Source organism: Telmatherina bonti (assembly GCF_933228915.1).
Source record: "Telmatherina bonti genome assembly, chromosome: 7".
Classification (NCBI taxonomy): domain Eukaryota; kingdom Metazoa; phylum Chordata; class Actinopteri; order Atheriniformes; family Telmatherinidae; genus Telmatherina; species Telmatherina bonti.
The window spans coordinates 9,027,672-9,039,717 of record NC_136625.1 but is presented as its reverse complement, the minus strand read 5'-3'; the positions used below and the strand labels follow the sequence as shown (position 1 = coordinate 9,039,717).

Here is a 12,046-nt window from a genome sequence, read left to right as displayed (position 1 = left end):
CAACTATAAGCAAACACGCTCATTGATGCTTCATGCAAGGAGCAAGTAATGCTGGTGAAACGTGAGGTGTGTCATTACCACAGAAAGACAAGAGAGAAACTGAATGGCAGCTATGTGGAAAGCATGTGGCAAGTCTGCTTCTCCAGGCTCGTGTCGCAAGCCTGACTGCACGCCAACGTGCAACCACACCAAACATCAGCGGGAAACTAGAACGAGCTCAGAGACCGCCCTGCAAATTTTCAGGAGCCTTGAGGGTTCAGAGGACATTCCTGCTAAGTGATTCATGGAGAATTCCTTTCTGGTGGTTAGCAGGACTGGAAAAGAGAGAAGAGAAACGCTGGAACTGACGGTGAGCTCAGAGAGCAAAAGCATGGAATGACCTTTGCGATGGCTATTTATGAATCCCCAGCAACGAGCATCAACATTTGTTTTTCCCTGCCAGAGTATCGGATGTCAGACTCGTTTCGGTCTTTATTCCTGGTTGTCATTGTCAGCACAACGATGGCCCAGTGTGAGAAATACCTCCCGGACGGTGATGCGGAGTAAAACCAGGCAAGTGTTAGACAAAGAAGCCACTGAAGGAAACAAGCAGAGTCTTTATGAAGTTTAAACACTGCCTCTATTCAGACAATAAAATGGCTGAAAGCCTGTTTTTTTTACCCATTAATGAATTTTATTACCTCTAGAAAGACTTAATGAAATTCAGTTAACTCATTTCCAAACAGTTCACCTGACATGAGCTATGCTTTTCTCCATTTACTGCAATTTTAACTTGAGTAATCCTCGAGATTAATGTTATAAAAAGGCTTCCAGGCAAGCGTTTAGAAAAGTTTACCTCTAAACCAGACAAGTCAGCAACAACGTGCTCATCTGCTCCTTTAATGTTGGGATATTCTGTCTGTAGCCGATCTTCCTACATAGGTTTGTAATTACTGTCATTTTGAGTAAACAAATAGAGGAAAACCGTGTGGGACAACCCGGTAAAGGATGAGTTATCTCTGTTACCCTGCTTGGAAGTTAACCAGTGAGTGCTGGGATCCTTTAGTTGATGTTAACTGGGAAGATGCTCATGATAATGAGCTTCAAAGTATAAAGCAAGGACAGCATGATGGTGGTAATGTAGGAGGACATACCCATAATGGCAGCTCCGTTGTCGGCAAACTTTGTCTCACTGCTTTGTCTTCATGCTCCAGGAACGCTAAAGCACGGTTTATCCTGTAGTCCTTCCTGCCGTAGTTGTTCCTCCAGCAGAAAAGCATGGCAAGTCCAATCAGAACCCAGCTAAAGCTGAACTCAAAGTATCCCAGCACGTAGATTGGGAAGATGATGGCGAACGTTTTGGCAAATTTAATCCACATTTGAGTGACATCTGTCAGAGATGACTGCTGCTCTTCATTCAACGCATCTGGGGACAGAGGTGGGCTCATGCGTGCTTCCACCGGGGTGCCGGGCGCTGCAGCCGGTCCATTCGACCTTGGAATTGTTCCCGTAGAACCATCCATCCTGTTACTTACTGTGCTTCCGCCCTGCAAAGACAAATTCACAGCACTGCAACACACTGAAGCTGTAGGACAAGAATTTGCAGCATACAGAGGCTCGACAAGTCCTCACCCATGTAATTACAACAATGCAAAGCTGCAAGGTTTCTATATCCATGAGCCAAACGTCAAAAATCCCAGCATCAACTGGCCTGCAAGCGTCATTCTGGGTTGAAAACTACAGCAGACATAAAGGCATGACCTTGGATACTGCAGAGGTACCAATAAGGATACACAGAACAAGTTTATACTCAAGTATATGCATCTCATCAGCAGAATCGACGCCATAGCAAATAAAAACAGACTAAACAGCTCAGGTTAATGTTAACTGGGGTGAGAAATGTGAATCCTATGCAAAAAATATCTGATAAAGACTAAAATTTTAGACGTGAAACTTCACCACGCCGCCATGAAATGTTGGGATGGTGCAAGTCCAGCAAGCATCTCCATGAACGGTTTAAAATGTCATGTAGGGTTGTTGTAAGTCAGAGTAATGCAGCTATTTATGTGTCCACGTTACATTAATAGGCTTTTAACATGTATAAAGTTGCTAAATGCTTTTTAAAAAAAATCAAAATGATATTCTTAGTGAACCTCAGAATATGTATTTTCCACGTTGAATCAGGTTGAATGAGGCTGAGCTGTCATTCCAGTTCGAGTATCAACTTTTAGTCACTTGCACTCCTGAGTTATTTTATAACAGCTGAACATGCTAAAATTAACCGAAATATAATCTGTAACAAAACTATAACAACTACTCATTAATTCGGCATAGATTTAATAAACATAAACATGTCTTTTTTTCTTGTATTTTAACTTTGAAAAGCGCCTCACCCCATGCTACAGCAACTTACACTGGAAACGACAAGTGTGCACCAACTATGAAAGCTGATCTTTCTCCTCTTGTGTTGGGTTTTATTTAACTAAATATCCGCCGAAATTGAGAGTATCGACTTCCTCATCCTAAACCTGCCTCGCAGGTTTGTTTGGTTTAGTGTACATTTGCCGTGAGTTAAAAATCTTCTGAATTGCCTGTTTTTTGAACGGAGTCTTGTCGTGACGCCACAGGAGTGACACGTATGAAGGTCCGCCGGCAGAGCGGCGTAAGACTGTAAACACGAGCGGAAAACCTACTTCTTCCTCAAGGTTTATCGCCAAGCAAGCAACACACTCACCGACATTTGCTTTTCCCTGACAAAAAAAAGGCAGAAAAATCACTCCAGCAGCTAGTTCCCCTGCATGCCGACCAGTTAGACCCGCAGATCCTCCTTCCTCTTCAGATCAGTCCCCAGTCTGTGAAGGAGAGCCGTCAGTCTCCGCGAAGCTGCAGGAAACTGTCATCGCGGGAAAGAGGTCACTGTCCGACGGAGAGGGAGGAGGGAGCTTTAAACCGTGAACGCAACAGCAGACCTGGGCGCCATCTTGTGGCGGAAGTCGAATTGGAAATGTTGTCTTTTCAGTCCTCCATATTTACAGTCGACTACAGTAGTTTTTTTTTGTTTTTTTTTAAAACACCTTTACTCACCAAAGTTCATAAATACGCACCAAAAATTAAAGATGAACCATTGTTGTATCTGCAACAAATGATGACTCCCATTGGTAACAGTACCCTTTGGCATTTTCTTGCCAGCAGACTGTCACAAAGACACATATTTTCTATATTTCTTTAGTTTCTTTCATAAAATTATCACTATAACAAAGTTAGGATAACAATATGCTACAACGTAGGACTGATAACAGTCCAGCATGTCCATGAGGAGCCCATAAGGATTCAATTTGGGCAGCAAACAACTGTTCCAAGTGGGCATACATGGCGTGTGTGAAGGAGATTATGTGGTGTGTGTTTCTAGATTAATACTTTGGTGTGTGAAGGCTTTTTTAATAAGCAGCAGAATTTTTTTTCATTGTTATGTAAAGCACTTTGTGTTGCTGGTAGCATGAAAGGTATTTTTATAAAGTTTGAAGTTGGATTTGTTCTAGTCCAATTTAAATATATATATATATATATATATATATATATATATATATATATATATATATATATATATATATATATATATATATATACATATATAATTGAAGGTATAGTGAGTAAGAATTACTGACAAAGCTGTAAAGATGGAAATAGTTTTACTTCAAATGCTAAGCATAGTTGGAAATGGACGGTGGCCGTCAGAGTACAAAATTCTTCAAGACACAAACGTGTTTTCAGTTCCCGTGGTATGAGGTGTGGCAATGATTGTACAGCCAGTAACTAATTCAACATCTTGCATGTACCTTCTCTATGTTGTTCTCACAGCTATCAAAAATCAGTTTGAAAGCTCAGAGAGTTTACGCTTCACTGACAACTGACAACACTGAGTTGTCCAATTAGAGACACCATACTAAATATGGTGGCACAAATATGGCGGTTGACATGTATGTGGACCCAGGGCAAGTAGGTATAAATGTCTCATTTAATGAAAATAAAAATATAACTTTTACTTTAGTTAAAACAATTAACTGCAAACACAAACAGATTTTAATGATTAGATTTCCTGTCATTGACAGTTGATTTAATTAAATTCTGCATCTTTAAACAAATTTTAAAGCAATGTGTACATAGGGCGAGCTAAAATTTTATCAGCAGATAAACTAGATCTCAAAGAAAAATAAATAAATCACCAGTTCTTTGTGATGGAAAAAACTGGTCTTTCTTTTTTTTTTTTCTTGAATAAAAATTCTGTGTGGTTGGATAACGGAGGGATCTTTTGCCCACTAGATGTCATGAAAGTCTGAAACATCAACGTCAACATTTTGAACAGTGCCAGCACTTTATGGGCTGTGAACACACCTAGTAAATGCAACAACTAAGCCATCTAAATTTAACCAAAGTTCCTGTTTAGTTTCTGTGCTCAGGTTTCCGATGAGGACTGCCTCGCCTCTATACATGCTGGTCAGTTGTAGAATGTGCACAAAAACACATTTTATCTAATTGGAATGCAGGAGACTGGCTCCATTTACTGAAGAATGATTTCACACCTCATATTGTTATTACAATATTCAGTCATATTACACAATGCATTTTCTATAATTTTTGCCACCTCTTTCAAAATTTAAAAGTTCATCTCGAAATAAAGTTAAAAGAGCCTTTTAGGCACCATTAAACTTTTTACCTGTTTCCACTGTGAGATGGCAGACATGTGGATCCTCTGCAGGCAATCCTCCACCGCCGGTAGTTGCTATTGTTTGCTGGGCGTAGTGACCAACGGCGTCTGTAGTCCTCTCACTTTAGTTTTTCAGCCATAAAAGCTGCTTAATGTTTCTTGTTCCAGTTCAATGAGTTTAGAAGTCATTTTTAGGATTTTGTCTAAAAAGATGAGGTGGATTTAATGAAACGCCTTTCAAGAGCTCACAGAACTTTTTGCGGTAGCATCTCAACATAAGCATTGCTGACATTTAGATAATAGGATTCCACTGTTAGGTTTTAAGATGAGCTTGTGGTCAGTAATAGTTCAGAGATTCAGACAGGTTCATATAACTACACACTCTCTGTCGTCTGGCCCCCGAACACCAGTGAGAAGCGATGACAGATTGTCTATGGTGAGCTTCTTGGTCCTGAAGATTAAGGTAGTTTTCCTCTGCACCTTGGAAAATATTCGTTGGAGCTTGTTGGGAATAATTTTCAACAGAAAACTGATGATATTTGTAACAGCACAGAAGAAAAAAACACCATCTGGTTCTTTGCAGGTCCTACAGAGACATTCATACAGTAACACTTAATATTTACACATTATGTTTGAAACTGAATCCAAGCTAATATGCAGAAGCAGTGTATGTAAAACTAACTTCACTCTCACAGTCCTGCTTTCATAGAGATTAAGAGGGTAAGTTGCATCTAGATGATGCTAACTGGGTGAACTTGATGAACTACACCTCCATAAAAGCAGAAGTTTTTGCAGTTAGTTGTTTTGGAGCAGGTATCCGTTCATGCAACGCAGAGAAGGAAAGACATCAGCATAATCTGAGTTTAGAGAAGTCCTTTGTGCAGCCCATTAAAAAGGCCAAACATTTCAGAGTGCATGATTCTACAGCTGGTAAAATAATTCATAAGTGGAAAACATTCAAGACAGTTTCCAGTCTTGAAAGGAGTGGACATCATGTCAAGTTAACCCAAACATCAGAGTATGTCCAAAGAAACTGCATAAAAAAAGCAACTTTACTGACCCTTCAGGCCTCAACTAGCATTTCAAATGTTAAAGTTCATTGTTTTCAGCACATTTAGGAAAACGTTGAACAGGTTTGTTTGGGGGAATTGGAGGAGAATGAATGAAAATACCGTAATTGATTTAGATGAGCAACTTCTGGAAGTGTCCTTCAGATGGACCAGACCAAAGTGGAGAATAGACTGGTTAAAATGCACATTAACACAGCTAGATGAAACCAAACCCTGCATATCAGATCACAAACACCAACTGGTACATGCATGGGGTGGATGCTTGTCATTTGACATCAAGCTTTTAATGCATGGATAATTCATAGTATTTCATTGTTATCCAAATATTTTACCTTTATAAACATATTTAGTGATGCTTTTCTTTATTTTTATATCTTATTTGACTTGTACATTAAATGAGCCACTCCTGTCGAATGAAGTTACTAATCTGCCTGTATTTGTGGCTGAAACTGACTCATGTAACATCACAATGATCCCAAACACAGCTGCAAATCTCCAACAGAGTGTCTGAAAACAGAAGATTAAGGTGCTGGAATCATCCAATCACAGCTCAGACCTCAGCTTGACTGAAGCTTTGTGGTGGGACCTCAAGACAGTCAAGATCAAGATAACTTTATTGTTCTCAAACAGAAGCAGAAAGTTGTCAGTGGCACAGCTCCTCCAGCACATTTGAAATCATTTAAAACACCTAAAACAGTGAGTTGCAGCACATTATTTGGAGCAGTTATTGCAGAGAAGATGAAGGATTCCTTGTGCAGGATTTTCTGGGCCATTGGAGTTCTGTAGTTCTGCAAATTTCTTCCCCAACAATATGAAAGACTGATCAGGTCATGTACACAGCAGCCGACACATTAAACCGAAAGAAGATGTAGTTCATCATTTGCATGACTGTCCTGTTTGAATTCCACAGATGGGATTTAAAAGCCTTGTGCGTCCAGTAAATATGAGACATATGATTTTAACTGGTGTTTTTGCCAAAGATAAGAGAATCTAGAGGCTTAAATGTGGATTTTTATCCACAAACTCCATATGAGTTGGCTAGCATAGATGTATTTGTCTCTGCATATCTACAGATTTTCTGCAACAGAAATCAGAAGCAGCCTTTTCACTGCAAAGCCTGGTCTGCTTCCACCGGTCAGACACTGCCCACATCCTACATCTGCTCTGCTGGATCTGAAAGTTAACACATGACTGGATGCAAAAATAGCTCATTTCTGTTTGTAAAGTACGTTGGATTCATTTTGCAGACACCTTTTTCTGAAACAATTCACCAGTGAGGGATAAATGAGGAACATTGACCAGAGAGATTCAGACTAAAACGGCAATCTTGTGATAAAAAATGAAAATAAGAAGCTACTGAGCTCCAGCCAGGAGCATCTAGAACACATTTTCCTTTTGGATAAAGACGCTGACATCTGTGGCAAGTCAATTCAAACATACTGTTATCAGACATTTAAATTAAAATATTAATGTTCCTTAACACACCTGAAGTTTTTAAGATCGGTATTTATACCTGGATCATCTTTTATCGTCCACTTTCTGCTTGCTACTCCCTTCTTGGCAGGTCGTTTTCTTACCAAGACGACAAGAAATTAAAAACTGATAAAGAATCAAAATCAGACAGAAAGAAACAACCAGATAACATCGACCCTTCCCGTCTGTATCTGCAGGGTACATTTTGTTTCAGCTCATACTCAGGCAGCCCTGTTTCAAACTGTGTTTTATAAACAGGACATAAAGTAAGCTCAGCATTGCTTTACGTTTTGGTGCCAGCGCTTTGCAGTGTTGATACTTTTGCCCACAGCCAGGCTGCTGCTGCTTTCTGGCTTTGTGTAAATATGTGCCACTTCATCCCTGCTCTGCTTCCAGGAGCTTATTATACAAGACAGAAACCATGGACGTAGAGAATGTGTGTATTTATAATGGAAAGAGGAGTTTCTTTTCCACTAATCCCCCCCGCTGAAACCAGACACTGAGGCTTTGTTTTTTTTTTATTAGTTCACATTCAAATTGACTTTTAAAGACACTTTGTGTGAGCTCAAACTAAACTATTGTCAACACAGAGAACTTTGAAAGTTAAAATTTCATTTTAAAACTAAAGAAAAACTTGAAATGCTGCAGTTTACAATTTGCTTTATGTTAGAAAATGACCACTTTCAATATTTTGCCAATCATTGTTTATTTAGAAAGCAATAAATATGCAAATAAAAATGTGCAAAGTGCTTTATGTTAAAGTCCAATGGAAGAGAAAAAATAATAATATCCCTCAAACCCTCCAAGTCAGGAACCCATGTGTCATTTGGTCATGGTTTCTTGTTTTGTTTCTGAGTTTTAGTTTCCTGTTTTAGTTTGTAGTTTTCCTTTAAGTCTAGTTTCCTGTTTTAATTTGTAGTTTTCCTTTAAGTTTAGTTTCCTGGTTTGCGTTCCTGTTCATTGCTCACCTGGTCTCATTAGTTTAATCATTCCATCTGTGTCTTATGTTTGTGTGTGTAAATATACTCTTTGGTTTCTGTTCCCTGTTACTGGATCATTGTGTTAACTCCCTGTTAGATCAGTTTAGTTCCTTGTGTTAAATCTGTTCCTCGTGTTAGTTCTTCCTTCCATCGTTTCCTGGAATAAAACCATCTTAGTTCTGCAAGTCTCACTCCATTCTCCTGCTTTTGGGTCCACACCTCCGCCGCCAACATGACACCATGAAACCCACATACACACAACATACAACTCACACCTACAGATGACACGGGTAACATGTAAAGTCATGTCTGAAGATTTTACGTGTTCCAAAATCATCAACTCTATCACTAAGACATTGGAAAAATAAAAGATGTTAAGATGAAACACAAATATAGTTAAAAGATAAAAACATTGAGATGTGATACAAATTTCAGCAAATAAAGACATCGTACATAAATATGAATATACAGTAAAAGAATCAACTAAACTTTAAAGGTAAAGTATGTAAGATTTCAATATTTTCAAAATAAATTAACTGAAAAAAATAACTACAATTATAATTAGATAGTTTTCTAAACATGTGATTCCAGTCTGTCCATATTTGATGCATTATTAAATTACAAGTTTAATTAATGACAAAGATCCTTCTTGAATGTTTTCTGACCAGTAAAAAAAAAAAAAAAGTACTTTTTTCCACCAGTAGGGGGAGTATGAGCCCATTTATTGCAGAGCGGCTCTGAGCTACAGCTCACAAGCGATTCCTGCCCTCATTGGAGCTGGCAAGGAGGAGGGATGAGGGGTCAGTTTTGCTCATTACTGCCAACCTGTGGTCGTTTGTGGAGGTAGCAGTTTTGTGGTTTTGCTCACGATCTGGTGTTTGCCACCTAGTGGTGGAAAGAATCGCCTTAAAATCTTACATACTCTGCCTTTAATGGGATAAAAACTATTCTAACCTCAAAAATGGATTAATCAAAAGCTTTACTAAAAAGGTAAGTTTTAAGCTGCGTCGTGATGATATCACTGCTCTCAGCTGTCAAATGAAAGTCGGTATAAAGCGTGTTCCTCATGGAGACAGTCTGGATGCTCGTTGTGGTGCTGCTGCTGCCCTGTGCTTCGCAAGGCTCAGAATAAATTGTTGTTGCACATTCCTTCATCTTCATATCATCCTGCTTCATATCTCTAATAAATTTCTGTCTGCACAATCTTTCATTTGTAACAAACCTGCAACGATTACATATAAAAGGTAGGAAACATTAACCTGCAGACAGATAACAACCAAAGCAACATCAAGTTTCCACAAACTCTGACTCAGTGGATGGCACACTTACATTTATTTATTATGCACATTCCTGAAGCCGTCATCGCCCTGCAGCATTTTCAGGAGGAGAAAACCTTTTTTTTTTCAGGGTCTCTGGCGGCAGCTGCATTTTGCTTTACAGCTCCACATCACACAGCAGATACTGGATACAAACTTACTGGCCACTATGTACACCGTGGCTGACTCAGCAGAAAATGCAAGAAAACACAATCAGATTAAACAATATGCAACAGAGTGACTTTTACTGTCTGGAAAGAGCTCGGAGAAGAGATAGGATGTGTTAAAACAGAGTGAGAGAGTTGGCCAAAGTTTACGTTAGCCTTTTAGATACATCTTTTGCATGTTTTTCACTGTGTTGGATCTTTGCTATTTTTAGTAGCGCTAGTTTAACTATAATATTTAGTCAGTTCTGTAAAAGCTACAAATACTGTAGCTTTACACAGCTGGAAACTACATTGTTGCCACAGGATAAAATCGTTTGCAATGTTTTAACTGAATGCAGTTAAATAATAAAAAAGAATCAATTTATATTGATCATATATATTGAGGATGAAACATTCACAGTTCAATCACCAGGTCAGACATGAACAGCTGTGTTGAAAACAAATGCCGTGAGAGCAGAAACTGTCAGGAAAAACAGCTGGCATGTGATGTTGTGCAGAAAGCATCATCCTTTAGATGCTGCTTGTTTGTGACGTTTCCCACCGAGTACATACTGCATGTCACTGTGACATCATCATGAGAAATGTGTTGTTAAAGGCAGGAGCGTTACACTGGGCAACTTCAGCCACCTTGTGAGGGGAAACTGCTGATGTAGCACAAGTTTAAAGCTCAGTTTCCAGCTTACTGAGGAAGTTTTAGCCAGACTTTTGACCAAGTTCAAAATTTAGTTGGCTGAACTTTGCAGGTGCAAGTTTTAGAAAACAAATCTGAAAATAAAAACTCATATGGCTTCATTTTATAATTAAACCTGTTTTGATCTGGTTTAGCAGCAAAGCAGCTTCGTTTTAACAGATGAAGCATTTCTAATTCCTCTGACTCTTCATGCAGCACCGTGGAAGGCCGAAAGACATGGAAGATCAGGCCTCTTTACAGGACAAAATGATGTAAATGCTGTAAAACAGATTTTTCCTTTGAAATATCTCAGATCAGAAGCTGTATTCATAAACGTATGGGAGTTTTTTCCTTCCAACTGTTGCCAGTGTGCTTGCTCAGCATTGGAGATTGAGATGGAGTCTCCAACTCAATCCGCTGGTTTCCTTATACAGGCTGTTATGAATTGGCTTTCATCATGTTTTTTTTCCTGTCTGTGAAGTGTCTTGAGATGGCATTGCCGAGATATGATGCTATATAAATAAAGTTGAATTGAATTTAATTGAATATGGGACAATAATATCATCTTGAGGCATTTGGAATGAAATAATATTCTTGCAACGCTACAGGTGAAATTATCAGGCGTTTTTTGGTTTTTTTTTACCCTTGAAACGTCTCCTTTAAGACTTTTTTTTTTTTTTTGCATATTGCCTGATATGCAAGTTTGCTGCAGTGACTGATGAAACAAGTGCCCCAAATGAAACCATCGTACATCTGTTTTTGTCAGTAAACACAGTATGCTTCATATCCGGTTTTTACTGCACAGCTGACGTTCGCCTCAAGTCCACGTCTGTTAAATTCCACAAACTCTACATGTGGAGGATGGATGGCTGGTTGAGTTCAGTCTTTTGTCAAGGAGTGGAGGTGTCAACAAAAATGCAGAGACAGAATGGCAGGAGGCAGACAAGTGTTGGGAACAGGTTGTAATACTTAAACTAAACTGTGCAGAAAACAGGACAAAGACCAAACAGGCAACTGCAGATATGAAGCAGCAGCTAAATCTGAAACCAAATACAGACACAGAACAAGACACAGGTGGAACGACTTTACTGAATGAAACCAGGTGAACTAATGAACAGCAAGCAAAACAAGAAACGAGACACAAACTAAACAGGGAAAACTACAAAATAAGACGGGAAACCGGAACTAAAAAGACACAAAAAGTCTAAACATGACATCCTTTCTGATACATGAAACACAAGTTTCATCAGGAATCTGACAACTTATAGAACTACTTGCTGCTTGGCTACATTTAGACAGAAACACTACAACAGCAGAGTTTCGAGAGGATCATGATTTGCTCTAAAATACATTCTTTCTACAAGGCAACGTCACCATTATGGTCACCACTTCACTAGCTGCCATGTTTGTGTGTAAATAGGACACAGTGGAATGAAACACTGACATTTTCTAGTTTGCTTTAGGCAATAAAATCACTTGGTTAGGATTAGTTATCCAAACTGCTTGGTTAGGATTAGTAAAGGATCATGGTGATAGCGAAAAAATACAAATAAAACATAAAAACATTCTTTTTACAGCTAAACTATCACAAGTTCTAATGCTATTTTTACCTTTTCCATACAGTCAGAAGAAAAAAAGACAGAAAAGATGTATAATTTTAGAGAAAAGGATTGTAAAATAAATCTT

At 38.8% G+C, this 12,046-nt stretch overlaps 1 protein-coding gene across 2 annotated transcripts in view; it reads right to left on the bottom strand.

Annotated features, from left to right (window-relative positions):
* LOC306758204 (extended synaptotagmin-2-like) overlaps positions 1–2,834 on the bottom strand; it is a 69,287-nt gene extending 66,453 nt beyond the window's left edge. For both annotated transcript variants that reach the window (XM_079243434.1, XM_079243435.1), the window contains exons 1-2: positions 2,714–2,834; positions 1,134–1,526 (exon numbers count right to left, since the gene is read on the bottom strand). In XM_079243434.1, the coding sequence (XP_079099560.1) occupies positions 1,134–1,526; positions 2,714–2,719 (399 nt within the window). In that variant the 5' untranslated portion in view covers positions 2,720–2,834. The remainder of the gene's footprint in view (positions 1–1,133; positions 1,527–2,713) is intronic.
* Positions 2,835–12,046: the final 9,212 nt, after the last annotated feature.